The sequence below is a fragment of the Anomalospiza imberbis genome, chromosome 18 (genome assembly GCF_031753505.1).
Source record: "Anomalospiza imberbis isolate Cuckoo-Finch-1a 21T00152 chromosome 18, ASM3175350v1, whole genome shotgun sequence".
NCBI lineage: Eukaryota > Metazoa > Chordata > Aves > Passeriformes > Viduidae > Anomalospiza > Anomalospiza imberbis.
In genome coordinates, this window is record NC_089698.1 from 11,130,971 (window position 1) to 11,158,588 (window position 27,618).

At 44.3% G+C, this 27,618-nt stretch overlaps 1 protein-coding gene across 12 annotated transcripts in view; it reads left to right on the forward strand.

The window, feature by feature from the left end:
• Positions 1–124: 124 nt before the first annotated feature.
• Positions 125–27,618, forward strand: part of DEPDC5 (DEP domain containing 5, GATOR1 subcomplex subunit) — a 39,258-nt gene continuing 11,764 nt past the window's right edge. For 2 of the 12 annotated variants that reach the window (XM_068209017.1, XM_068209018.1), the window contains exons 1-34: positions 126–361; positions 964–1,081; positions 1,786–1,873; positions 2,545–2,591; positions 2,922–3,007; positions 3,822–3,905; positions 4,542–4,591; positions 5,096–5,165; positions 5,510–5,588; positions 6,541–6,602; positions 7,026–7,095; positions 7,509–7,581; positions 7,735–7,838; positions 8,144–8,218; positions 8,409–8,543; positions 9,022–9,083; positions 9,178–9,251; positions 9,764–9,833; positions 10,336–10,372; positions 10,779–10,899; positions 11,953–12,176; positions 13,709–13,912; positions 14,417–14,552; positions 14,900–14,997; positions 16,867–16,932; positions 18,252–18,435; positions 19,515–19,675; positions 20,056–20,173; positions 20,333–20,500; positions 21,352–21,571; positions 22,477–22,610; positions 22,959–23,067; positions 25,806–25,868; positions 27,415–27,566. In XM_068209017.1, the coding sequence (XP_068065118.1) occupies positions 1,024–1,081; positions 1,786–1,873; positions 2,545–2,591; positions 2,922–3,007; positions 3,822–3,905; positions 4,542–4,591; positions 5,096–5,165; positions 5,510–5,588; positions 6,541–6,602; positions 7,026–7,095; positions 7,509–7,581; positions 7,735–7,838; positions 8,144–8,218; positions 8,409–8,543; positions 9,022–9,083; positions 9,178–9,251; positions 9,764–9,833; positions 10,336–10,372; positions 10,779–10,899; positions 11,953–12,176; positions 13,709–13,912; positions 14,417–14,552; positions 14,900–14,997; positions 16,867–16,932; positions 18,252–18,435; positions 19,515–19,675; positions 20,056–20,173; positions 20,333–20,500; positions 21,352–21,571; positions 22,477–22,610; positions 22,959–23,067; positions 25,806–25,868; positions 27,415–27,566 (3,482 nt within the window). In that variant the 5' untranslated portion in view covers positions 126–361; positions 964–1,023. Of the gene's footprint in view, positions 362–963; positions 1,082–1,785; positions 1,874–2,544; positions 2,592–2,921; positions 3,008–3,821; positions 3,906–4,541; positions 4,592–5,095; positions 5,166–5,509; positions 5,589–6,540; positions 6,603–7,025; positions 7,096–7,508; positions 7,582–7,734; positions 7,839–8,143; positions 8,219–8,408; positions 8,544–9,021; positions 9,084–9,177; positions 9,252–9,763; positions 9,834–10,335; positions 10,373–10,778; positions 10,900–11,952; positions 12,177–13,708; positions 13,913–14,416; positions 14,553–14,899; positions 14,998–16,866; positions 16,933–18,251; positions 18,436–19,514; positions 19,676–20,055; positions 20,174–20,332; positions 20,501–21,351; positions 21,572–22,476; positions 22,611–22,958; positions 23,068–25,805; positions 25,869–27,414; positions 27,567–27,618 lie in introns of all 12 variants that reach the window. The other 10 variants (XM_068209008.1, XM_068209012.1, XR_011005066.1 and 7 more) reach the window with 9 other exon arrangements.

The window sequence follows — 27,618 nt, forward strand, 5'->3', positions numbered from 1 at the left end:
CCGGCCACGCCCCCAGCGGCGGGCGTGTCCCGCCCGCGCCTCCCCACGGTGGCGGCGCGGGTGTCACGTGGCGCGCGGCCCCGGACGCGGAAGTGCCGCGCGGTACCCGCGGGACACGCACCGGCAGGTCAGGGCCCCGCGAGCAGGGGCGGGACTGCGCTGCGCTCTGCTCTGGCACAGCTGGCCCCGGCCGCCCTGCCCTGGGGCTGGCTCGGCCCGCGGCGGCTGTGAGGGGCACGGAGCGTTAAGGTGCCCGGGCTCCCTTCGCGCCCGGACGGCGCCGTTCTCCCCGGTGTCCTTCCCCCGGGGCTCTGGCGTGAGCCGCCGTGCTGCTCGCTCTGCGCTGCTGCCCCCCGTGCGGGTAAGGACCCTGGCGGGCCCGTGTCCCTGCCCGCCCGTCCCTCGCCGCTGCTCCGGGCAGGAACTCGGGTGTCTCGATGCGCTTGCCTTTCCCTATTAGCGAGCGGCCGGATGGACGCAGCGGTTCCATAGCTGCTTAATGCCTGTAGGCACGGCAGCGGACTGCAACTGCTTGGGTTTGTTTGCTCTCCGCTCCGGCCCTGCTCTTCTGTGGCTTCCCCGGGGCGGGTCTGCCGGCTCGCGGCACCAAGCGGCGCTTCTTTCCAGACCCGCATCGGTTCCAAGTTATAGAGTTTATTTTAACGGATTTTAGTTACACGTTTTTTTTTTTTTTTTCCCCCACCACGACTCTGTAGCTCGGTAATTGACTTTCTGCAAAGCACATCTGAAAGCTCAAACCTTTAATCTCTTTGCAAAGCACACTTTCAGGTCCCTCTCTCCTCGTGCCTGTACCTGTAGCTGCCTCGCCCTCTCCTCCGCTGGGCGCAGCTCTGCCGCGCTGCGGTGAAACCGGCCGGGACAACGCACTGTGTTCACGTGCAGAACATACACGATGGTTTTGCATGGACACGAGATCTGCGTTTGCTTTCCTTTCTGTGTTAGATATGCAAGATGCCTTTAACCGTCTTGGCTCGAAGCATCTGAGAGGAACTGGAGCTCAAGATGAGAACCAACAAGGTGTACAAGCTCGTCATACATAAGAAGGGGTTTGGAGGCAGTGGTCAGTATCTCCTAGCTCATAACACTGAGACCAACACTCACTTAATTTAAAGCAAATGTTTTATTGATTTTTTTTTAACAAAAAAGTGAAGCTGGAACTTTGATGTAACAAGCAATATTTCCAGCAAGAGTTTGGAAAGCTCTTTCTAAGAACAGGATACAGCAAAATAAATGAATGTTTATTGGAAGAGACCAATATTGTATCTAAAAATAAAATAGCTTTATTTTTTCTTCCTCGCTTTTGTTGCAACACTTTTCTCTTAATCTGGTGTTTTGGTCACCCTGATGAGTGACATATATGTCAAGTGACTTATGACTGCACATAGATGTGTTTCTGAGCACTAATAACAGTGCCACTGATTGGATTGCTCACTACTTCTAGACTTGCAGCGTGTTGATAAGTCTTGTTGAGATTCTATAGCTGTCTACTTTCCTGCTGATGTTTGTTGTATGAAAAAAGGCTCAGTCTTTTGCTGAACACTTCTTTTGAGAAAGTTCTGTTATTTGAGTTGTTTGTGCCTGCAGGAGTGGCTGATCTGAAGTGGCTGGGCAGGGACCCTGTCATGTGGGGAATAGAAAGCATTTTGCTGATGCGTTCATCTTGGTTGGGTGTATTTATGTATGCTGAGCTATTGTATGCAAACATGCAGGTGTCTATGTTTAGTATATATCTGTTCACTGCCCTCATCCATTTATGTCTTGTAGATGATGAACTGGTGGTGAATCCTAAAGTGTTTCTTCAAATCAAGCTGGGAGATGTTGTGGAAATTGCCCATCCCAATGATGAATACAGGTGAATTCTCTTTGCTGATATCAGTGAGGTCGGAGTACTGAAAGGATCTCTTAATGTGTATTGGTTTCTAGAGTGAAAGACTTTTAGAGCTGACATAACTTTGCTTCAGAATCCTGCCATGATTTTTTTTCTACCTAAAGAGAAGTAAAGAGGTTAACTTTAGCAAGAGTGCTTCCTTAAAATTTGTGGAATTCTTTGTGTTTGGTGTTAATTTGCTGATCTTCCATAGGCCAAGTAGCACCTGAATATAGAATCAACAATGTCTGTATCCACTTCCTAGATCTGCTGTTACCTGAGGATTATTCTCCTATCCTACAGTATATCCTAGTCAAAATTAAAATTTTGTGGCCTTGTTGTGTGAACCTGTTCATCCTGCAGGCTCTATCTGAAAAGCAGCAGTACACTTGTGTGAGGATCAGAGAAGTTCTTGTGTGACCTAATTTCCCATTTGTAGTATCATCTTTACCTCAGGAGTACCTTATAATTATGAAGAGTGTAAGAAGCAAGATAGAGACAGGTGGAGAGGATGGTGTATGAAGCTTTCTAGAAAATATTAATGTTTCTCTTTAGATTATCCTGTGGTCCATGTTACTAAATATTTTTGTGTGTGATTTGCCAGAGAGACTGTTGGTATCTCAGCTTGTCTACCTTTTTTCTCTTCTCGATGCTAGTCCCCTGCTTCTCCAAGTGAAGTCACTTAAGGAAGATTTGCAGAAAGGTAAAACTCGAGACTTATGCACAGTAAAATCATAGGAAGGGTGACATGACTGGGCTGTACCTTTGACTGGCTAGCATATGCATTTAATTTCATAAGAAAATCAATGCTTTGTCTGTTTAGCAAGGGAAGGATTAGAATTTTAACAAAAAATGGGCAGTTAGTTCTAAATCTGCTTTTGTTTAGGTAATGTGAGTATGGTTTAAGCAAACCTGGCTTTTTAGCCTGAAATTTGTGTTTCATGACAGTCTCACTGTGTTGGTTTTGTACCTGTAAAGCACGTGAAACCTGTTGGAGACACTGACTCTCTGCTGTCCTCTCTCCTTGCGGCAGAAACGATAAGTGTGGATCAGACGGTTGCACAAGTGTTCCGCCTGCGGCCGTACCAGGATGTCCACGTCAATGTTGTTGACCCAAAGGTGTGTGGTTTTGTCACTTGTTTCCAAGTATTCCATCACTTGACTCAAATCAGAGCCCTATGAGTTTCCGTCTACAGTAGTCTGGGGGAAGAAAGACATCTATTTTTTATTGAAAGATATTTAGGCTTCTTCCCTAAGAAAATGAGCCTTGGACTTTTGAATTATTTGTTGGTTTGTTATGTGTTTCTTCTCTTCTTACAATCTCTGCTCTCTTTTTGAACTCTTATGGTCCTGCTTCAACAGAGCTTGGTAGAAATTTAGACATTTCACATATTTTTAAATTTCAGAAATTAATGAGAACCAGGCACGGTAAAACAAACAAACAAAAAAAAAAACCTGAAAGTGGCCTAGTCAAAAGAAGGGCCATGGCCTGGATTTGCGTTATTTGATACCACAGAGCCTCTTAGAGGCATTTCCTGTAAATGTCCCAGCTATTAAAAGAGCTGCAGTCAGAACCTACATTCTGCACAAGACAAAAATCTGCAGGAAATCAGGCTTCCTTAATGTCATGAACAATGGCAGTAATTTGTTTTATTTTGCCTTCCAATATGCACTGAGACTTGTAGTACAAATTTAGTCCTTGGGCTTTTTCTGATCACATTGTGCAATGTTTTGCAGCTTACAATAGTTGAGGTACATGCACAACTTTGATATTTATTTGTATGGGCTTCCCCTTTATCTTGCAGTTTTAGGGGTATTGAGGTGCTTTTGAGTAGCCCTTCTTATAACATTTGGTTATTAAATGAACAGATTGGTGGGCCCTACTTAAAAACAACCTGTAAAATCTAAGCAGTGCTTTTCATCCATTTCCCAGGAGGTGACCTTGGACTTGGTGGAGCTGACATTTAAAGATCAGTATATTGGGCGTGGGGATATGTGGCGACTGAAGAAGAGTTTGGTAAGGCCCCTGCTGCCCTTGGGCAGGGTGCAGGTGATGAACCTTATATTTTGTTTGCTGTGAAAGAAAAGAAGCGCTTTGCAAAATGCAGAGAGCCAAAGACAAAGACAGTGCCTGCAGCTCCTGAGTATCTTGTGCTGAGAGTTGGAGAAATGGATGTAAATGTAGAAAAACAAATCCCATCATTTCCTACTCCAGTGGTATAATTTTGATTGCTGCCTTGGGCATTGAAAATGCTGTAGAGAGTTTTTTGCTTATGTTCTGAATTTTAATGATTTACTACATTTGGAAGGAATTGAATCCAAACGTTTGTCAAGTAGAAGTATGCTGAAGTATCCCTTCTCTGAGAGTACCACTTAATAAGCAGATATTATATCTTCTGCCTGCATCTCTGAAGTGCAATCTTTGGCTCCTCTAAGTGCAGTGAATTAGGCAAACGATCACAGTTAAGAGTTGATCTGTGTAAAAAGTGATTTTCTGTTGTCTATTACGGAGGTTCTGTAGGCTGAGCTGTTAGTAGTAACTACACTGAATGGATTTTGTGACTTCTGTCCTAAAAAACATGTGTGAGTGGTACGTTGTTCTTCTCACTTTGAGCCTGCTCTTCTTTAAACACACGTTTATCTTCTTTCCTAGGTCAGCACATGTGCATATGTCACCCAAAAAGTTGAATTTGCAGGTATCAGGTCAGTGCCTCCTCTGAGGGCTTACTGTGACTTATTGCTCTAGCTTCATGAGTTTTAAGTGTCCAGCTGGAGACTCCTCTCTGAAAAATCCTTCATGTTTCATTGTTCTCTTACTGATCTACAGATTTCTGTCTGCACTATGGGGTGGGGGAAGGCTTCTATCTGGTTTAGGGTAAAAGAAACTAATAGTAGGGCAGCCAGCTACCCTTGTGGCCTCTGATGGAGGCCAAATCATTTTCTTTTTATCTCTTAGAATATTTACCCCCCCTTCCCAAGCTGTATGAATAGTTCAGAGGGGATTACTTCAGTTGCTTTTGGGGTAATACAGGGACCAGGAAATGTGCAGATGCAGAGGGAAAGGGCTGTTTGACCTCTTTTGGGTTAAACATCAGGTTTTAACCAAATAAGTCATCCTTGACTGCAGATTTTGGTACATCTCTTACTTGTTCAAATACTGATTCTCTAATCTTCATATTCAAATATTCTGCACTTCTTTTCTTCCAGGGCCCAGGCAGGTGAACTGTGGGTAAAGAGTGAGAAAGTCACTTGTGGATACATCAGTGAGGACACTCGGGTAAGAGTTCAGGAAACAGGGGCAAAGCAGTTTTTCCCTTCTTTTCCTTTCCTGCCAGGATTTTTGTAATTCTATCTTGCCTGCGTATTTGTGTGATCATTGGAATTGGCTGTGTTGTAAGAATGGCAATAAGTTCAGGACAATGAATCATTATTAAACTTCAGCTCTGCTGTGCTGGCAGCACTAGGAATGATTTATTAGAGGGGAAATGCCAACTTGTTAGAGGGGAAATTCCCTGTGATGCAAGGGCCACAGTTGTATGAGTTGCTGTGTAGTTAACCTCTTCATTTGGGCCTTCTAGAGAATGTACTTGGTTTTAAATAAGGTGTTGCATTCCTTTGCAGGTGGTCTTCCGCTCCACGTCTGCCATGGTTTATATTTTTATCCAGATGAGCTGTGAAATGTGGGATTTTGATATTTATGGTACGTAGGTAACTGTGGCTGTGGATGGTAGCAGCTGTCCTTTCTGCCCCTACTAGAAAACTGCCACTGCTATTTTTTTCTGCCACTACCTGCAAACTAAAATATCCTGCCTTTGGCCTAAGCAGTGCTCCAGGGTGTGTTGTGGTCTTTCCTTAGATCCTTCCTTGCAGTGCCACCCATTTCTGTCCCTGCCTGTGCCATCCTTCTCCTGTCCCTGTAGGATCTGGGTACCGTTATCTCAGCCACTAAATCACTGTGAGCATTGGAAAGGTTTTCTGTGGATATGAACGTGTTGGGTGATGAGGGCAGGTGCAAGTTTGTGAATCCTGAAGCCAGAAATGTGTGGAAGTCCTGGGAAAAGAGGGCCTTGATGTTTTAGATTTCTCTTGATACTGGCTTCTTGAGGAAGTGAAACCTGCCTTAGCCCAGGTTGAAGTTGGTAACTTCAACTGGAATTATTACAACTTTAGGCATTAAGAATGAGTCACTTCTCTGTGTCATCCTGTTTTTTTTTCTGGCTTAATTCTTTAGCAAACCTCTTGCCACTTCCTTTGACCATGTGTCTAGGCATATGGAACTGGGCAACAGTTCATATCAGAGCAGGGGATCAGTTGTGCGTTCTATGCCTAAAAGGCAGTACAGATGCTTTCCCAGCATGCTGCAAATGTGTTGGAAAAATGAATTAAAGGTCTGATCCTTCTGGCATTAAGTCTCATGTTTACATCCTCTGAAAAAAATGATGCTTTTTAATCTTTTTATCATAAAACAGTCATGCTTTTTAATCTTTTTACCATCTTACCTTAGTGATATTGCCCTTTATTATGCACACAGCTGCTTGAGATTTATTAAATATAATTGTCCTAGAATCTTAGGGTTAGATATGCCCCATGTCTAACTTCTATAGGTGAAGTAACTATTATTATCTGATGCTTGGGAGATTTTTATTTTGCAGGGGATCTGTACTTTGAGAAAGCTGTGAATGGTTTCCTTGCTGACCTCTTTACAAAATGGAAGGTAAATAGTTGAGTTCAGTTTTAATTTTTTATTTTTCTGTAATTGTTAGGGGCATCTCTCTGAACAGTATCACATCAGAATATCAGTTTGCTGTGGGTATAAACAAACTGTATCAACTGTCTGTTTTCTTAACAAAAATCTTGGCAATTACAGAGAGGAGCTTCTTTAGAGACTAGTGGAGAGTGCTCCTGGTAAATGCGATATAGCCAGGCAGCACAGAAGCTGCAGGACAGACCATTTGTTACTTCAGAGAGGCAGATGGAGCACTACTGCAGATCCATTAATGCAACAGTCTAGGTTTTGTTAGTTACCTTTGTGTCTAGGTCTGAGGGAAGAAAGGCTGTTACTATATGTGTATATACACAACTTTCTACCAAATGTGACTTTTAGTGTTTTCTTTTTGCATTTGTTCTTCCTGGACAGGAGAAGAATTGCAGCCATGAAGTGACGGTGGTTCTATTTTCAAGGACATTTTATGAAGCAAAATCTATAGGTATGCAAATTCTCTATTGTCATGTTTCCATTTTTAAACCTATATCATCTCTTGAAAGTCGGTCACAGGCTGACAGGGACTTTCTCTTTTTTTAATTGCCATGTTCAAAGTATTCTCTATCAAGCACTGTAGGTACACAGCTATTGTTAGGAAAGTACTGCAGTCAGAACCTTACACAGAAGAGTGTTACGAATTTTCCTCATCGTACTCCAGCTGTCATATTGGTTTAAAAGCAGTTTTTTATCGTATAGGAGGTCTGATATTTCTCCAAGTGTTTTGATTTTTAGTTTGCTTGCTGGAGGCTTTGTTTTTTGTTTGTTTATTTTTAATGGACATAACAACTTTTTGCTGGAAAAGATGAGTCATTTCTGTAGAGGAGCATGAGATGAGATGTGCTTTTCCTTCCATTTCAGATGAGTTTCCTGAAACACATCGTGCATCAATTCGGCAGGATCATGAGGGAAGATTTTATGAAGATTTCTACAAGTGTGTTTTCCTCCCAATTCTTTTCACCTCTTGTCCAACAGTGTGCATGCAACCTGATGCATCCTCTTGTGCATTTCTTTACAGTTTGTTTGTCCCTTCTCACTTCCCCTCATAGCTTCTTTCATGGGCCTCATCAGGCTGTGTTTTTTCCAGAGTCGTAGTTCAGAATGAGAGGCGGGAGGAGTGGACCTCCTTGCTTGTGACCATTAAAAAGCTTTTCATCCAATATCCTGTGCTGGTACGACTCGAGCAAGCAGGTACAAGAATCTTCCTTTCCCTGCTTTTATCCTTTGCTCTCTCTTTTTAGTTTTTTAAATTTTTTGCTTGTCAGTAAACTATCCATTTTTAGTTGGAGTCTGGTGTCATGCTACTTAGTGATCTCCTGGCTGGGCAATTTGCCTCGGTCTTTCTGTGGAACTTAAGAACATCAATTTTGCCTGTCATTTTTGAACCAATAGTATTTAATACATATGTATTTTTCGGTGGGGTTTTTTTTTTTATTATATAAGGCTAGTATACAGGAATGATGATTTTTTTTTTCCCCTTCTGAATACTTTTCCAGAGGGCTTTCCTTCAGGTTACAATTCTACCTCAGCACAAGGGAACTACCTGGAGGCTATCAATCTTTCATTCAATGGTAAGTTACGAGCAACGGGTAAAAATATATAGGGGAAGAACCATTAGAGCAGCTGCCAATAAATGGCTGTGGACTTATGTTACTTTTTCCTAACACTGTGAAGAGGAGGGGAATATTAAGTGGTCACCTGCCCTGCTCTGAAGGAAACATCCTGGGTGTTTTGACAGCATTGCTGCATTCTCTCTGGCAGTGTTTGACAAGCATTACATCAACCGCAACTTCGACCGCACGGGGCAGATGTCGGTGGTGATCACCCCCGGCGTGGGCGTGTTCGAGGTGGACCGGCTCCTCATGATCCTGACCAAGCAGCGCATGATTGACAATGGTAAATAACTGTGCCTGCGCCTCTCTGAAGGCAAACACAGATTTGGGAAAGACCCAGCTGCTTCTGGCTGTGAAAAAGTATCTGCTGTAAGCTGTGTGCTCTGGGAGGAAGGGTTACAGCTGCAAGGCTTGTGCCTGCGCTTCGTATTGAAATGAGCAGATTTTCAGAGTACTCGGAGGCATTTAGTTTCTTTTGATTGTGATGGAGAATTTCACCTGTATGGGTGCAAACCTTTCTCTTAAAGGAGAATCCTGCACGAGTTGCATTAGTTTAGGAAAATAATTTCTTATATCCCCACAGGTACTTTTGGTTTGTAGCCATATCATGGGACCGTTAACTACCATTTTTCAGTATTATTGCCTCTTATAGTATGATACCAATACATATTGGGTCTTCAATTCAAATTGGTGATCTATTTTGTCTTAGCATATCAATGCTGCTTGGCCAATAGCTGAACTCTACTGTTGTCTGTTTACAGGGATAGGTGTGGATTTGGTGTGTATGGGAGAGCAACCCTTGCATGCTGTACCACTCTTCAAGGTCAGGCTGCTTTCCCTTCTCTTGTTCTGCTACAAACATTACTCATTTTGTGACTGGCTGGATACAGTTAGTTGCTTCTGAATTACTCTTACAGCTCCATAATCGCTGTGGCCCTGGTGACTCACGAATGGGTGATGACTACAATATCCCGCACTGGATAAATCATAGGTAGGTGAATTCTGTCAGCTTTTGCTAAACACTTCTGATTTGCTTTACTCTTCATAATCTCTTGAATTCTCTTTCTTCTTTTATCTCCTCTGCTTTCCTTGTGAAGCAAAGGAAATGTTACATTACTCTTGCAGAACTCTGGGCATTAATGCAACCTAATAGAAATGACAGGGTTTTCAAACAGCTGGTATGAATCACTACAGCTGTGTAAATCAGGAAGAGTTGTGTAAACTCTTTCTGGATGTCTTTCTGTAGAAAGAGAAAATGAACTGGGCAATGCAGATGTTAAGTATATTAAGAAGTGTCTAGACTGAGGCTGTACAAGTATCAAAGCCCTGTCTTTAGGCAAAGAGTAGCTTCTCTCAACTATCCCTCAGTGTTTTCCAAACTTTTTTATGCACAGAAAGGTATCCCTTTTCTCTATCCAATAGCTGACTCGGGTTCCTGGTTTGCTTACTGAGTAGCAAACCAACTGTGTTGAATTCTTAAAGCCACACTATATTTTCTTTCAGTTTCTACACATCCAAAAGCCAACTCCTGTGTAACAGCTTCACTCCACGGATCAAGCTGGCAGGAAGGAAGGTGGGAATCTTTCTGATCTCTATTTTCTTACTAGCTTGTCCGATACCTCTTCTCAGTCTAGCATCACAAGTATTCCAACAGCTGAAACTAAGTTTGTGTTAAAAGGCTGTGAAAGCAAAGCTGCAAGGTTTGTTGTGGGGATTGTGAATGAGAGACTAGTTTGTAGGTCTTTCCTTCCTAGATAAAACTGGGTGAGAAATTTTTTAGCCACCACAAAAATTAGTTTCATTCTGTGACAAAGATCTCTATGGAGAGGAAGAAAGGTGTTGAGCATTGTGTTTTTCACACAGGTTTGTGATCAAATATCAGTATTTAATATTTCTGAAGTTGTCTGGCTGCCTCACTGAGTCAGCAAGCTAAGCTTTGTCTGCTTGATCACCCTGGGGATGTTTCCTTAGAACATGCTGACTGATTCCCTTCCATCTGTCTTTTCTGTCGCTCTCTTTTTTTCTTTCTTGTTTATTTTTTGGTCACTTCACACTTCCTTTGTTGGACCCTCCAGCCACTGACAGAGAAAGCAAAAAATAATCGTGATGCCTGTAAGTAATTCTGTTCTGGAATGATCTGTCCCACTGACTCCCAAAAGTAACAAACAGCTGCAGGAGGACAATGCACTTTAGCACAAGGAAGGGGCAATTGTTACAGAAAACCATCAAACTCATATCTGATGAGTTACTTGGGATGCTAATGTGCATGCGCCAGTTGACTTCTTGACAATTATTCATTTAGTGTTTAGGATGTATGGGGGAAGGCATTATGGCCTCAGCCAGCCTGATTCAGAGGCACCAACTTTGAAAACTGAGCAGCTCCAGCTGCTCTGCTCATGACACTTTGGGATTTCTTTTGGAATAGATACTTTCCTTAGGGGTGAGAGGTGGATGCTCTGCCTTGCAGATCTTGAACACTCTTGATAGACGTTCCAGTGCTGTATGATTTTTATTTCAGCATTAGGAGCTCCAAAGGATGCTGAGAATGCCTTGCCTATCCAGGTGGATTATGATGGCTATGATGCCCAGGTGTTCAGACTGCCAGGCCCAGCCAGAGCCCAGCGCTGTACCACTTTCAGGTGAGAGGCTTGGGAGTGCACTGGTTCTGGAGTAGCCATGTTATGTGTGCTTGATACATAAAATACTTGGAGAAATACAAGGAAAATTGATCTCCACATGCTCACAGTCGAACAAAAAGTTTCATCTGTACCTGATCTTCATGACTGATTGTCTGGTGTTTTACTTCTAAAATAGTGTGTGGGGTCTAGGAAAAGGCATAATTTTTTTTTTTTTCTTTAAATCTTTAATTTTGTTTGAAGTGGAATAAAGCTAGTCTTCCTAGCAGATTTTGCAAGGGGGTTAAGAAAGTATTTGCACAATTAACTTGCACAGAGCTGTAGAAATAGATTATTTGATGCACTGCTTAGTAACTGGTGAACAGAGTGGTGAGGAATCCTCCCTGAAAATGATGCCTGTCTGAATGAGAGAAGAGGCATTAAAAAAAAGCTGAGTGCAGGTTCTTAACTATTCCATGTCCTTTTGTCTGAGGAGAAAGGCTGATGATTCTCAGGTCCTGGCCAAATTAATTGAACAAATGATAAATTTCATTGCTTTTTCAGAAATACAGGGTTGACAAGCTTGTTTTGAAGTACTTTTTTTACTTTGCTTCTTTCAGTAGTATTGCCTAACTCAGACATGTGGACTCTCTGGTTAGTATGTTAATTTGAGCAGCCTGTAGGGACACATGCTGAAAGATGGCAGCACAATTTAAATAGTTGATCATTCCAAGTAGTTTCCCTATAGCTACATGGCTCTGGCACTGTAGGCTGAGATCTGTAGGCTAGGCCACATCTCTACCAGGTTGGTGTGGTGTCTACAGGATTGCAGAGGGAGTTGAGCAGATCCTTTCACAGCCCTTGTGCTGGAAGTGTTGCAGTGTTCTTGTTACGTTGTGTGATGCACAGAAGTATAAATTACCCAACCAGTCAAAAAAGATAGTGATGGCTTCCCTGTAATGCTCTTCTTAAGTTCACCTGCTGAGCATCAAGTCTTTTGCATGACTTGGGCCTGTCCCAGCTCCCTGATAAGCCGGGGATTAATCTGTCTTTCCTGTCACTGGGCGTTCCTCTGAGCAGGTCAGTGAGGGAGAGGGAAAGCCGCACGAGGAAGAGCTCCAGCTCGTACGACGTCTCGTGCAGCCCCTCCCTGCAGAGCCGCGCGCTGCCCCCGGAAGAGGTGAGGAGCCAGGCTTCTGACGACAGCTCTCTGGGCAAGATCTCCAACATCCTGATGATCCCGCGGCCCCACCTGCACCAGTGTGAAGTCAGCAGCTCCTTGGGCTATACCAGCACCAGAGGTCAGCCTGGGGCAGGTGGGAAGGTGCCTTTGGTGGGGAGAGGAGGGGGAAGTTTGTGTTGGCCACTGCCAGGCCAGCACGGTGAAGATGGTGCTTGTATTGCCACTCACTGGGACAGCTTTTCCATAGCTGCAGCTGGGTGTGCGTTCTCCCTTTGTCATCCTTGTCCAATTCCATTGCTTTTTTTTATAGCTTGTCCTAAATAGAAGTGTCCTGACACTGATTTGCTCTTTTCCCTTGCCTATTGCCTTCTTTAGTACTTGACTGTTCTCCTGTGCCTGCCTGCAAGTGTGGACATACACAGGGAACTTGTATTATCCAGGTCACCTATAATCTATTGAATGAGAACTGCCCTTAGCAGTGAGCCCTGGGGGACCCTGCCTATAAAATTTCTCTGTAGGGATTCTGTGGGGAGTCATTAAGACTCACTTTCTGGATCCTTCCTTTTGACAATGTACTGCTGGGCTGTCTCAGTGTGTTAGCAGTGCTGGCACTCCTCTTTTCTTCCTTTCCAATTTAATTTTGTTCTCAGGCAATATGCAGTATCTTCCACAAACCCAGCTCATTTCTAGGTAAATTGTATTCCTCCTGCGACTGTTTCATCTTCTATAAAATTCTATCCTTGAAGGCTCTTCATGGTTTTTTCATGCCATGCTGTATGACACTTGATACCATATTTTTGCTGTCACAGGAGTCACAGTTACTGGTGTGGAGCTGCTCTCACACGGTGTACTTGACATCACATCTACCGGTCATGCTTTCCCCTGCTGTCAGTTAATACAACTCTTTTCTTTCTTTGATATTTCTGTTACTCCTTTAGTTTGAAGGATAGCTGTGTGACCCAGCTGAAGGTGTTCAGCAGGATAAGGATGTGTGTGGATTAGGACTGGCAGGGAGGGAAGAGTCAAAGAAACTGAGGTTTTTCACATGTTGTATTTGACAACACAGAATGGTAAATGAGACCCTTCCCTTTGGGATTTCCACTTGTTGGGCAGAGTAATTGCTACGTATCTATCTGGTATATTTTTCTCTCCTATTTCTAAATAACTGCACTTCCGTTCCACGCTGAATAGTGACAACTAACTGGTGTCTTGTGGAGATCATGTCCCACGTCTTCTGGGAGTAATCCCTGATTTCAGTGCTCAGATCTGAGTGTTACAGAAAAGGCATGTGTACAAGGCTCAGCTGTGGCTTCGGTACTCATCCTGAAGTTTTTATGTCAGTCTTTTGATTTCTCAAGAATTCTCTAAGGTCTGAGTAGCCCTTCATAATTGTCTTAGCATGTGGTTTCTTAATCAATTCGTTCAGAAGTTTACTGTTTACAGCAGTGCTGTAATGGCAGATGGAGTAATGGTTTTTCTTGTCTGGGTTCTTGTTTACATTGGATAGAAATTGCTTTCAGCTTCTCTGCCTGCTTATTTCTTAAGTCTCCTTATTTCCCCTTACCCTGGGCAATCTTTATATCCCTGAGCAGTTAATTCTCCTGTGCTTGGCTCCTGCAGGATCTCACGCTGGTTGGTTGTGTTTTGCAGATTTCCTTGAGAACACGCTGGAGTCGCAGCAGCGCGACTCCAGCGCCCCAGGGCGGTTCCACGTGGGCAGCGCCGAGTCCCTGCTGCACATCCGCCCGGGGGGGTACGCGCCCCAGCGCGCCCTCATCAACCCCTTCGCCCCGTCCCGCATGCCCATGAAGCTGACGTCGAACCGCAGGCGCTGGATGCACACCTTCCCCGTGGGTGAGCTGCCTCGCTGCACACCTGCCTGCTGGGACTTTGTCCTTGTCCAGGATTAGCACAGCAAGAGAGCCAGTGAGAGCTCTGGTGCGCTAAAGTGCTCTGTGCACTGCGCTCATTCGTGTACAGGCCTGAGCAATCCTCTTTTGGGAAATACCTCTATTTGCAAACGAGCAGCAACAGGTACAGAACAATTCCCTGTTGAAGGAAACCTAACCCTAACCCTCTTAAAGGGAATTGTAACTACAATTTTGGTTGATTTTCTGATGCTGAATTGTTTGCATAATTGTTTAATGCCTTGTATGTAGGCCCTCCAAAATGTTTTTAAAATACTTTGCTTCACTTGTTTCAGAGGAGATGGCAGAGGTTCAAGGTTTTGAAGATTTTTTGAACATGCTTTCATATGTCCATTAGCTCTCATTGCTTGTGCTGTTGACAAAAGAAGGGAAAATCAAGTGAGGAATCGGTGCAGATGTGGTGATCAGTGATCCAATTGTAACTGTGTAGGTCCCTCAGGAGAAGCTATCCAGATCCATCATCAAACCCGCCAGAATATGGCAGAAATGCAGGGCAGCGAGCAGCAGGATTTGACGCATTCCTCTGCGGAGCTGCTGGAGCTGGCTTACCATGAGGCAACTGGCAGGTGAGCCATTTGCTCAGTCTTGAATGTTGGGTGTGTAGACCGTGAGATCAGGTCTGTAGATAACCAGCTAAGCTTTATCTCTCTCCTGAGGGGATGTGAGTAGCTGGTTCTTTGCTGTCCTGCAAAGGCAGTGTTTTGGTTACTGCTGGAGGCAAACAAGCAGTATGGACATTTATGGAATGCTGTCACAGCCTTCTCTGTGCCGCCCTGGTGCCGTTCCATCTCTGCCGACATCAGCGAGGGAAGAGCTTGCTTCCAGCGCGGCCTGGCTGAGGGCTTGGTGCTCCATCTGCTAAAAGCACGGGTGAGGAAGGCTGTACAAAACAGGCTGCTTTGTTTCTCTGCAGACACGTCAGCTCTCGGCATCCAGGGGATAGCGCCTCCTTCCTGAGCTTCAGCGGGACCGAGGAGTACGGGAACGGGCTGGGTGCTGGCCCGGGCGCAGGTACCGGGGCCGGGACAGCGCTCAGAGCGTGGGGCAGGACTCGTGGCACGTGGGGGACAGGCACGGCAAAGCAGGAGGAATCGAGAGGGATCTGCTCGTGCACTTACTTGGACTTCTTGGCGTATGGTAGTTCTTTGGGTCGCTTTGTTGGTTTTAGTTTAGTTTGGTTTTGTTTAATGTGTCTGTACTTCTCTAGGGGTGTCTTATTGTTTACTGGTAATAAGCTCTCAGGCAGTAACTGAATTCCATAATAACAGAGCAGTGATGTTCAGACACAAAACATAACTAAATATGCACTGCTGGTCAGAAGCCTTTTTCTTTTTTTTCTTGGTGGGGTTGCCTTAATCCTTTAGAGAGAAGATGTGTCTGTACTTTTAGATGAAGGTTACCTCTATCTTCCTTAACTTACCCAGACACCTGAATTTGTGAAAATTCTCAACATTTCTTTTCAGCCCTGTAAATGGAACAACATGCCATATTAAGCATTCTGCTGTGTTGTCTGTTATTTTATGACCCTCTGCTTTTGTGGATATGCATTTTAGTTTAGACACACGGAAAAAAAGTTGAACTTATGGGCTACAACATTCAAGACTTATGTTCTTTTCTCAAAACCAATTTAAAGATTTTTTTAAGAATAAATTTGCCCTTCTGAATTACATTGGATTAAGACAATTTTGGTTTCCATTACGCCTTTCAGAGCCATAAAGAAGTTAGCAGACTTAATTTTCTAGTGCCTCATCTTGTATTCACATAGTCACATTTAAAATTATTTTCTGTTGCTTTCTTCTGTGAATTTGTTCTGATTACATTTAATTTTCTTGCTTTACATTTTTAGTATTTTTTGGCTTCTAAATAGGCTCTGTTTGTTTTTGCAATTGCTAAACTGCATTTCAGCTGGATGCAGTTTGCACAATGTAAATGTACAGGTCCTGGCAATAAACATGCTTGCATTTATGGAATTTCTTTGTGTCTGTAGCCCCTCACCTATCTATAGGGGCCACACTGAGTACTCAGTGATGGGACTGAGAGTTCTCCCTTTATGGTTTGAGTCAGCTGTGAAATGAAGCAGTCTGGGGGGGAGTTGTGTTTTTTTGAATTTCCAGAAATGGGATTTCTTGTCGAGTCTGGTTCTCCTCTGCTGCCTGCAGCATGGTGTGGTGCACCAGGGGCTTCAGAGTGGAAAATGATCCCATCGATTTCCCTCGGGCTTCGGGAGGTTGTCGCTGTTGCCCCGCAGATGCAGGTGGTAGCTGAGACAAGGAAATCCTGTTGCAGTTCCCGGTGTGGATGGCAGATGGCAGGAGGAGCTGGTGGAAGGTGAAGGCCACTGAGAGGCAGCTCCCCTGCGGGTTACTGGCATCCTCACATAGCAGATATCCACCCTTCCCCTTGCAGGGGAACAGCAATGGTGTTGATACCCATTTCCTGGGTAAATCTACCTGAGCTAGTTTTAAACAATAGTACCTTTTAAAAATTTGGAGGCTTACTGAAATTTTTATTTTGATAAATGGCTTTGAAGGTAGCAGTTTTTCTTGTCTCCTTAGCCTCTCTTTTTCTCTCATGTGCCACGCCATCTGTTTATAGGAGCTTATAGCATCTACTTTTCAAGATGTTTCACCATTTTGGGGAAGAGAGTTTTGTTTGGGTTTTAGCTACTGAACACTTCTAGTGAGATGTTCCAGTTTGATCCAAGATATATTTTTTCCTCATTAATTGGCTTAGTGGTTTTTTCTCCTGTGCAGAACCATGAGATTTTCCATGCAGAGAAATTCTGTATCTTAAAACATCATCCTGCTTTTGATTTATTTTTATTTGAAATTCAAGAGAAGTGCATAACTGCTTAAAATAAATAACATTCCTTTCTTGTAGGGGTGAACCTCAAAACTCAGAACAAGGATTCCTTGGAAGACACTGTCTCTAATTCTCCAGATCCAAGTAAGCAGGAGAAAGGTTTGGAAGAGCGTTTGCATAGGTGGGAAGATGGGGAGGGAAAGGGCATGTACATATATAGAGGCATCAGGAGGTGGTAGGCAAGAAACTGAGGAGCCTCCTTGGCTTTTGGCAGTGGTTTATTTTGGCCTGCAGTAATTTGCAGGATCTGCCTGTACTGTCTCACTGTGATTGCAGTTCCGTAGTTCTTAAGAACATGTGAAGCTGTTTGTTGTGTTACAGCTGAAATCCTTTCCTTACCAGACACTATTCTGCAAAAAGCTAAAGCTGCTGATCTCTTATCTGCCTCTCAGTGTGAAAAGTTTGTTTGGTACCAGCTTGTTGAAGTAGAATTAGTACAGTCAGTTTCTGAATTTGGTACCATTTACTGAGAAATATCTGCCTTCACTTCCTAGAGAAACAAGTGTGTCATTGCTTAAGAAAGCATTTTCTTTGTAGTAGTCTGTCATGTATTACTTTCTTGTGCAGTGTTCCTGCCATTGGTGTTAACAGTTTTATAGTAAAATAAATTTCTGTCTGTAGGAGCTCTATGACAAGAAGTTAAGCAACAGTAGGTGATACAGATTGTTTGAATTGGGTCAGAATGTAATGCAGTGGTGAGCTGATGATTTGGTATAATCTAGTTAGCTTTTCCTTTTTAATGTCTACTTTTACATTCCTGTAATCTCAAAACTGCAGCATAACTCTAGGAAAGGGTGTGGGAAAAGATTGCTTTCCAAGTTACTATTTTTCTGGTCTTCCCACCCCTCTGGATATATCTTCTGTTTTTATAACTGTGGAAATACTCCCATTTCTGCTGTTGTACTATTCCAGAAAGAGGCTGGTCTGTCATTCTTTCTCTCCTCCTCTCCAGCTCCTTCTGTAGTTGTTTAGGATGCAAAACTGGTCTGATTTTCTTGTTCAGACTTGGAATGTTGATCTGTTTATTAATAATCAGTAACTGCACCTGACTTGCTGTAATTTTGGAAGAGCGGTGGCTATGCCAGCTCTAGCTTTCAATCAAGAGGAAATTAAATGTATTAACTTTGAATGCCTTTTGCATGATGGGGTTGAATCAGCATGTGCACTGCATTGTTTAACAAACTCTGTCTCTTTCTCTCCCTCCCTTCTTCCCATGTATTTTCTTTTTCCCTTCCCATTCCACACCCCTTTTTGTCCCTGTTGACTTTATGCCAACTCTGTTTTTCGTCTCATTCTTTTCAACTCTCCTCTTCACGCACTTCTTTCATCCTGCTCCGCACCCTGTTTTTCCATGGGTGACCACACGTGCCCCCCTTGTGTGCCCCCATGACACAACGAGGCAGTTCTGACGCTGTCTGCTCCCCCCATAGTGCCAGGCTTCTGTTGTACAGTTGGAGTGGACTGGAAATCCCTGACCACCCCAGCCTGCCTCCCTCTCACCACGGATTACTTCCCCGACCGCCAGAGCCTGCAGAACGATTACACCGAGGGCTGCTACGACCTGCTGCCAGAGGCTGACATTGACAGGTTTGGCCAGCACCTCCTCTGTGCAGTCCTTGCTTAAGGAGCGGGTGATGGAAGAGGATCACTGCAGTCTGTACAAGTGAATGATGGATTGCTAACAGAGCAGCAGAATACTTACATTTTTCTTTTTTTTCCAGTGATAGCTTTGGACCTTTTCTGATGTTCCCACCCGACAGTATGGTGTGCTCTGTAAATTTAATGTTAGAAATTGTTTGGATACAAATTTTTATGTCTCTTTTCTGTTGTGTTTTGATCAAAATATTCAACCTCAAGCTATCATCTCTGTTAATCTACTTTCTAGCAAGTGTTTTGGAAACACTAAATGAGCAAATGCATGTGGACACAGTATTCAAGATGCTTATCCTCCCTCTAATGGATATTTAGTTTAAAGAATCTTGTTGGAAAACAGAGTTAGTTGGACAAATAGAACTTCCCTGCTTGTCTCAAAGGTCTCTGGTGACTGTTCTTACATAGGGTTAGATGGATTTTTTTTTTTTTTTACTGAAGCAGTCTCATTATCTTAAACTTTTTTCAGTCTTTCCATAACTTGTAAGACATCAAAAGACCTGCTCGTGTTGCTGCTTTATGGAAGCAAAACTAAAGTATTAATCAGGGTGATTGAAATACATAGGAAGTAATAGGATTAATGAAGAAACACCTGAAAGAAATGTCAGTAGGAAGGCAAAGTTCAGAGCAGGAGCTGCACTAAGATGAATGTGTGCTCTAACCCCTCCCTGCTTTCCACTTCCCACTGTGGGAGAGGCTGGAGCACTGCTGCCCACTGGCATTCTGAGCTCTCCTGAACATGTACAAACTGCACTTAGGCTGCCTGCAAAGTGCTGGAAAAGTCATCTTTGGGGAATTTATTGTTCCACAACTGCTGTAGGCAAATTTGTTACTAGTTGCCAAACTGCTCTCAAAAGGCAGCAGTAAATATTGCCAGACAGTTCATCACCCTGTGTCAAAAGGTGCCCCTTTTCCCTCCTGCTCCCACAGGCAGGTGTTCCCAGGGCCTGGAGCAGGGCTAAGAATAGGTGTGTGGTCAGCTTCCTTATTCTAGTCTGCTTAACCTTTGTGTCCAGGAGGGATGAGGAAGGAGTGCAGATGACAGCCCAGCAGGTGTTTGAGGAGTTTATTTGTCAGCGCCTCATGCAAGGCTATCAGATTATTGTGCAATCCAAGCCGCAGAAGCCGGCCCCGGCCGTGCCACCCCCGCTCAGCAGCAGTCCCCTCTACAGCAGAGGTGAGTGACCTGGGCTTGACAAGTCAGGCTTTTCTCTTCTGCCAGTCCCAGTAACCTTGAACTAGGCACATCCACCAGTTGCTCAACACGTTGTTGGCTGTTATTTGGTGGTTCTGCCCAGGGAAGTTCTGAATGGGTGGTGTAGAAATCCCAAGTGCTCTCCTTTGCTTATGATATCAGCAAATCTTAACTGTAAGAGCAGAAGACTCCTTGTGCAACTGCTCCCTAAAAATGTGGCCTGGAAGATGGGTTTTGGGTTGTGCTGAGATCAGAAGCCCACTTCTGGACTCCAGCTCTGGAGTCTCTTCCTGTTGGCACAGTTTGTTGATAAAGTCCTGAGTACTGCAGTAAGCTGAAAGGGTTTTGCTTTTTACAACTAGGTCTTGTGTCAAGAAATAGACCTGAGGAAGAGAATCAATACTGGCTGAGCATGGGCCGTACTTTCCACAAAGTCACCTTAAAAGACAAAATAATTACTGTGACTCGGTACCTGCCAAAGTGAGTATCTCTTTGCTTGGGCAGTTAGCTGTCAGTGTTCAGATGAACATTCTTCTCCAGCTCTGTGCTTGCTTGAAAGAGCACCTTCTTTCTTTTTAGGAGAAGAAAGGAAAGCATCAGTATCAGTACTGAGATTAATGCTTGTGTTTGATCTTTTAGGTATCCATATGAATCTGCTCAGATAAACTACACCTACAGCTTGTGCCCCTCACACTCTGACTCTGAATTTGTCTCTTGCTGGGTAGAATTTTCCCATGAGAGACTAGAAGAGTACAAGTGGAATTACTTGGATCAGTATATCTGCTCTGCTGGTTCAGAGGATTTCAGGTGAGAGCTTCTTTTCCATCCAGACTGTTCTGTGTCCTAATTGCCTCTTTTTCTTTTTGACCTAAAATTTCATCATCAAGTTCAACCCACTTGAATGCTCAGTGCTCCAGGGAGAATATCTGGCCTGCTTTCACTGTCAGCTTCCAGCAGCTGTTGCCTTGTGGGAACCTTGCTCTGTGTTGCTGCTGCATTATCTGACCTTTGATACAGACTCTTGATCTCAAAATTCAGCATGAACTTCTTTTTTCCTCTACTACAAATGCAAAGAAATAAGATAGCATTTTGTACCATACAGATGCTTTTCTTGGCTTCTTACTGATTTCTGGATCTGACTCAAAACTTCCATTTATTTGAAGCTGTTGCAGGCTTGCTTGAGTGCTGGACTTGACTTGCAGTCCTACTCCTAAGCTGTGGAGCAAGTGCTTACCAGAAATGTGGAATATCTCCACTAGTATCAATAGCTTTTTTGATATCTTCTCTCCACACAACCAGTCTTTATCATCTGTTCTTTTCAGGTCTCAGTCAAAATACCTCCTACGCTAATGTGCACCTTGAAAATTCCTTTTTGCTTGCATAGTTTTAGAGGAAAAAAAGCTTTTGGGGCCTATCTTTTACAGAAAAGAAAGCGTATCTCTGTGTGACAATTACTCTGAGGATAGCCTTGTTGCCAGTAATACTCAAATTGCTGACCATCCCTTTGCACGTGTGCTCGTTCTGTCTCAGGGATGGCAGCGAGGGTGGTCGCTGCACTCACTGAAAAGCGCAGCAGGTATAAGGATTTATACTTTCGATTCGGGAAAACCCTTCCCAGGAAACTGCTGACCTCTGTCCTGCCTTCCACATTCCTGCAGCCTTATCGAGTCCCTGAAGTTCTGGAGGACGCGGTTCCTGCTGCTGCCCGCCTGCATCAGCGCCACCAAGCGCATCATGGAGGGCGAGGCGCACTGCGACGTGTACGGCGACAAGCCCCGCTCGGACGAGGAGGAGTGGCAGCTCCTCGACGGCTTCATCCGCTTCGTGGAGGGCTTGAACCGCATCCGCCGCCGCCACCGCTCCGATCGAATGATCCGAGTGAGTCCCCGGCCCCCGCTGGGGCTGGGTGTGACCCGAGCCGCTGATGAGGCGTTGGCAGGGACCCGAGTGCATCCCGGGCAGGCTGGGCCACGGTGCCGTGTCCGTGCCATCCATCCCTAAAGGACGCTGCTGGCCGTGGCCTGTGTCAGCTTTCAGCCAGCAGGGCTTAATGTGCTAGTTTGGCATCACAGACGTGATGTTTTGGGAGAGGAAACAGAGCTGTTTCCTTCAACAGCTTGAAGGAAATTTCCCTGGGATGAGCTTCCTGTGCTGCTGTGACTGGACCCAGGCTCAGGGCATTTCTTGCTCAGGGACCAGCCTGGCTCTTCTGCACGATCTTGGCCTGGCACTGCTCTGTTTTATACTGTAGCCAGTCTTTTGTTACCCACGAGCCTGATGGCTCCTCTTTGCAGGTGTGCTCTGCTTTGTGCTGCAGGTGGGCTTAGCCTAGCTGCAGCACTCTGCCTTGTGATGCAGACGGTTCATCCAGAGGGGTCTGAGGTAGTTAAGCTGGTCACTTCTGGGTTAACCTGGATTGGTTCTGTGCTGCAGTTTCAGGAGAAGGATTGGAAAAAGAGAAATATGTGAGTGATTTTTTTGGTAAACAGTTTGAAGATGCTGCAGAGAAACTGGCTAATATGTATTAAATCCTGTTCCCATTCTCACAGCAAATGGGGTAATTTATTTTGAAGCAAATTCACCTTTTTCAGAATTACAAATATTTTATTTTCAGAATAGCATCCACAAAAGACACTAGGCTATTCCACTTGTTGTGTAGCAAGTGGTTGGACTCCCTTTTTAAAGTGTGCTTAGTAAAGCCCTGCTGACATGAGGTGTTGTGTTCTTGCTTACTAGTTAAGCCTAGCTTGACAAAGTCTGTGCTTCCATTTTTTCTTTGTTAGAAAGGGTCTGCCATGAAAGGCTTGCAGATTGCTGGTCCAATTCCCACTCACTCCCTGGAGCAGTCTGGGCCTCCCATTGGGAAAAAAGGAACCTCAGCACTCTCAGCTCTGCTGCAGATGGAAGCCAGTCAGAAGTGAGTCTCTACAGGCTGTGTGAAGAGCCAAGAGCATCCTTCCTGCACATTGCACCTGGGCTGGCTAAAGCACATTTGGGGAGCCTTGCCTCATGTTGTGTTAAATACATAAGAGATTAATATTTTTAATGCTAAATTAGTATTACACATGCATAATAAAACTGAGTTCAAGGGTCCATGTTGTTTGTGGGGCTAAAAGGTACTTGTGGAATGTTGGATCCGTGCCTCAGTGTGTGGGAAAGCAAATATCTGAAAATACATCAGTACCCCTCTGCAACATTTGCCTTCGGAGGGAAGCTGACACAAAGTATGTTTGAAAAAACTCTGTATTTCTTCCTTTTCCTTTAGGACTCTGGGGGAGCAGCAAGCAGCAATGCTTTCTGGGAAGAGCTCTGGCCAGCCTTCAGAGAGTGGGAGCATTGCTATCACACCCACCTATATGGACAGCCCTCGGAAGGTAAGGACTTCCTGGGCTTTCTTTAGCTGCTGCTTCTACATAAGAATTCCTCAAATAATCAAAGATTATTTCTCTGAGCACTTGGCTACATCATACCACATTTTACTCTAATTCAGTAAGGGCTGCTCCTGTGCTGGCCTTTGTGTGCAAGGGCAGAGGAATTCAATTCTGTAAGAGTGACAATGGTGTGGAATCCCTGGCATTGCCGTCTCAGCATTTTGCTGATGTAAGTGCTGTTTGCTAATTAGTGCATTTCCTTTGCTGGTAGCACATTTCATTTCGGTCATGGCTTGCCTGTTGGGTGTAGCAGTGCAGTGCTGTGTGCATCTGCGCGCAGGCTGTCTTGGAGAGCAAAATCAAGCTCTAGATTGTGACAGTGTGAACACTGAGTGGGATTTTAACAGCAGGAACTTGAGTCTCTTGCCTCTGTTTAGAGGAGGGGGTGTGTTCCTGAGAAGTGATTTAGATGACATTCCTTCACTGGCTGGACTCCAGGCTGGAGAAATGGTCTTCCTGGAGCTCTCTTGAGACACTTAAAGAAAAGACTGTGCTATCCCTCAGCCTTTCTGCTCTCCCTCTGTGAGACCCAGGAGAGCAGGAACTCTGCTTCCAAGTCCAACCAGAAATATTTGGTTATTTTTCTGTGTTCTGACACTTCTTTCAACAGAAGTAACAAGGAACTGAATAAATGTACAGGACTTAAATGTGACCTGTCTTTGGGTTCAACAGTTCAAATATTGCAAAGAAAAGGTTCTCAGATTCACCACTATCAACCACTTATTTCAGCATTTTTCTCTAAGCATCTAATGTTTCTACATCCACTGTTTTGTGCCAGCACCAGGAACAAGTATTGTGTTATCCTGGAGACCTAGATATTGAAAGTTGAAAAGATAGAGTAACTGTGATAATCTTAGTACTAGACACTTACTCGTAGTATCAGAGTTGAGAGAGCACAGATGAGAGTCCGGAGCAGGATGTGCTAGGCCTGGAAACAGTAGGTGCTCAAACTGACTTGAGGCATGAGTGCAAACTTCCATATCATAATTCAGGCTTTTTATACTTCTCTTCTACCATTTTGAAAAATCAGCTTCTCTCTTTAAATACAGAAATCTTAAATGTCCCTCTCTACCAGTAAAACTGGTGAAAATTCCATGTGAGAAACCAGAGAGAAGAATGTGATGTCCAGTTGTTCTGCGTGGCACAGGGGAAGAGGCAAAGTGGGCTTCCCTAGCAGTGGCACAGGAGTGTGCTGGGACCAGATTAGCAGAGTTTGTGCTACCAGAAAATGCCACCATGAGTAATGTTAAAAGTAATGTTCAAAAGCCTCTTTGGAAGGCTGTCTGGAGACTCTGGAAGAGTGTGTTATCAACTGAAGGCCTTTCATGCTGCAGCAGTAAACACTCCTGTAAATATTTACACACAGGGACTGGGAGATAAGCAATTGCAATCTCCATATAGATGGCTTATGCCTGTTGGAAAGATGCCAGTGGGCAGGCAGCATTGTGCTCACTTGGGAACAGCAGCAAGTGTGTGCCTCGTGTCACAGCCCCTGCAAGGCTCCTCAGCACAGGGAGGTCTGGCTTGCCACACACTTGCAGCCAGAGAATTGACAAATTATCACAGCTGTGAGCTCTGCCGGCAGCCAAGGGAGCAAGTGCTTTTCTAGGATGCCCTTCAGTGCTTGAGTTATTCCAGATGAAAACTGAGCCACTGGCTTTGCATCACTTTGTTTCAGAGTAGAATTGACAAGTCACTTGAGCCAGTTACTGGGCAACACTGTGGTTTTAACCCAGTGAGTTCACTTGATCCATGATCTGTTTGGGAAGTCTTTGCCCTCATGGATCCAGGGCACTTGGCTCTGCTTCTGCACAATGTAAATTGCCAGTCATGTAACCTGGCATTGATTCTTCCCAGAAACTGTTTTATATGTACCTACCAAGGTAAGCATCATCTTAACTGCAGGCTAGACAAAAATATTTTGCCAAGGGAACAGAATAAAGAATTGCAAATAGGGAATGAAAATCTAGATGAGTTCCACTACATTGTCTTATGTGATAAGAGAATCGTGACACATCTTTGAATAGCAGCAGGGGATAAATTCACCGGGGTTTGCAAGTAGGCAGGAACATAGCACAGGCAGTGTCTGTTTAATTTTGCATGAAGTATTAAACACAGTGTTGGAAGGATCTTTGTGAGGAGTTTTTCTTCCCTTTCCTTTGCACCATACCAGACCTGCATGGAAGAGGAAGAGGGTGCTTCCTGAAAAGAGCTCCTTTGCCTGTCCCTCTTTATCGTTTGAATGTCTAACAGATTAGAAAAAAAATCTGTCCTCCTTTGGATATTTGTCATTACACCTGTGGTTTCTGTATTTCAGTTTTGTATATGGGATGGAGGCCCCCATACTTCAGAGCTCAAGACTTTCTCCTTTGAAGTATGGAGGGGAGGCTGCAGTTTCAATTGGCTTCTGATCAGTGTGGGTTTAAAAATTTTGGGAATGCATCTGTGTCAAGGAAGAGCAATGTCTTGTTACAGAGAGAGAAAGTAAAGATGTGTGTGTGAGTAATTCCTGATGCTGTGCATTCTGCTGCATCTGACCTTCTGGGTCTGGGATTTGCATTCTCCTCATACTTTCTCTCTGTGGTCATTTCATACTTGCACAACCTTGTATTTGCTTTTCTTGAACTCCTTGTTCCTGTTGCTGTTGCCATTAATGGGCCTACTTCCTCTGATGCCTTCAGGATGGGGCCTTCTTTATGGACTTTGTTCGCAGCCCACGCACAGCTTCAACCTTCTACTCACAGGTTAGTTTGGAATGGGTGTTGTCAGCTCTGGCTTTTGGATTGAGGTGATGGACAGCATTTGTGTCCTGAGTTTAACGCGCTGGGAACCTGTGTTAGTTTCTAGATACTCTCACTGAGAGCGAGATGTACGGCACTGGCAGAACAAAGTGGCAGATGCAAGCATTTTTTTCCACTGTTCGATGTTTGTGCTGTGTTTTGGATGTTCATGTGTCCTGTCTCACTGTCCTTTACTGTCTTGTCAACTACTAAAGCTGCTCTTTTTGTTTTTCAGTGAGTGCTTGTTTTCAGTCTTACCTCACTGAACAAAATGGCAACAGCTCACTTTGTCTGGTTCTTGGCTAAATTTCTTCTGTGGTGTTTGACAAGGTGACTGTGGAGATATCCAAGTCAAATTGTGTCCTTGGATTCCTGAACAACTGAGGCTGAAAATATATAGTATCATCTTGGTTTAAAAGAGTTCCTGGGACTGAAGTCGTTTGTCCACTTAACACCAGTTTGGAATTAGCAGTAACACAGTGTGGCCATAGGAAATGCTGCTGCTTGAAGAGAGCCCTGAGGAGGGAGAAAGGCTTTTGCTGGCTGTGGGTGCACTGTAGAGTTGACCCTGGAGCATCTGCTGGTTTTGGCTGCCCAAAAAGAGATTTTTGGGGTGTGAGAAATGGCATAAATAAAGGACTTTTGGCAGTCAGACCTAAGTCAAGCTACCAGCTTTGTGATTTTTAGCTGTGTATGCGCTGTGGATTCATCACAGCAGAGCAGCCCCCATGTTTATACCAGCTTGAGTTAGAGTTACTCTGCTGTTCGTGTTCTCTCCCCCACCTCTCCAGCTTTTATATAATGTGCCTTCACTAAACCATACGTGTTAATGACAGATGGCAATTACAGCCTGTACTTAGCCGAATCCTTCGGCATTCATGCTCTTTCTGAAATGATTTTATGTTAATTTTGTGAACTATTCAGTCTACCATTGGAACAGTGCGAGTGTTCCTGCGGGAGGAAAGTGTTCCTGTTGTCTTGGCGACATAGGTGTGGGTGGGTGTCAACCAGCCTTCTCATGCTGCCCTGAGAAAGGAGGGAAGATGAGCTGGTGTTTTTTTTTTTTGAGCATTATGAAACTTGAATTCTTGTGATACATTTGCATATTTTTGAGAGTTAGACTTGAAACTATATTTGCTAAATGCTTACTACCTTCCCCTAGTGATAAAGTATCCTGTTGTGTGCTTATAATCATAGTTATTCCCTTGGGTTGAAAATGTCAGGGTTGGACTGGTGTTGCTGGTTTGCCAGTAGTCCTCTCAATGCAATTGTTGCTGGGTTGGTGATCCTCATCTTTATTTGGGTCTGAATTTGTTGTTTGTCAGGAGCTCTGTAGTGATGACAAAATAAGACTGTATTTATCCCTTCTGCATATGCTTGTGCTTCCTTAGAGTATTGCTTGTTGTTGACTAACTTGGGCTGAGGCTCGGATGATGCAGGGAGGGGAGAAGATGGGAAATGGATTACACGATGAATTTCACAGAGATGCTGCTGTGCTTGCTCCTCCCAGGTCTCTATCGATCAATCCGTTCCTGCAACCTCAGATGGCAGCGCCTTGCTTCCCACGGGGCAGGTCCCTGACAGGGGCAGCACCCAGGCCCTGGGGAGCACCCAGAATGCTGCAGAGCCAGGATACAGCACAGCTGGTGCTGCAGAGGGCAGGTAGGAGAGGCACAGCAGTGCTGTACTGCAGAGCTCTTCAATTCCAGCCCCT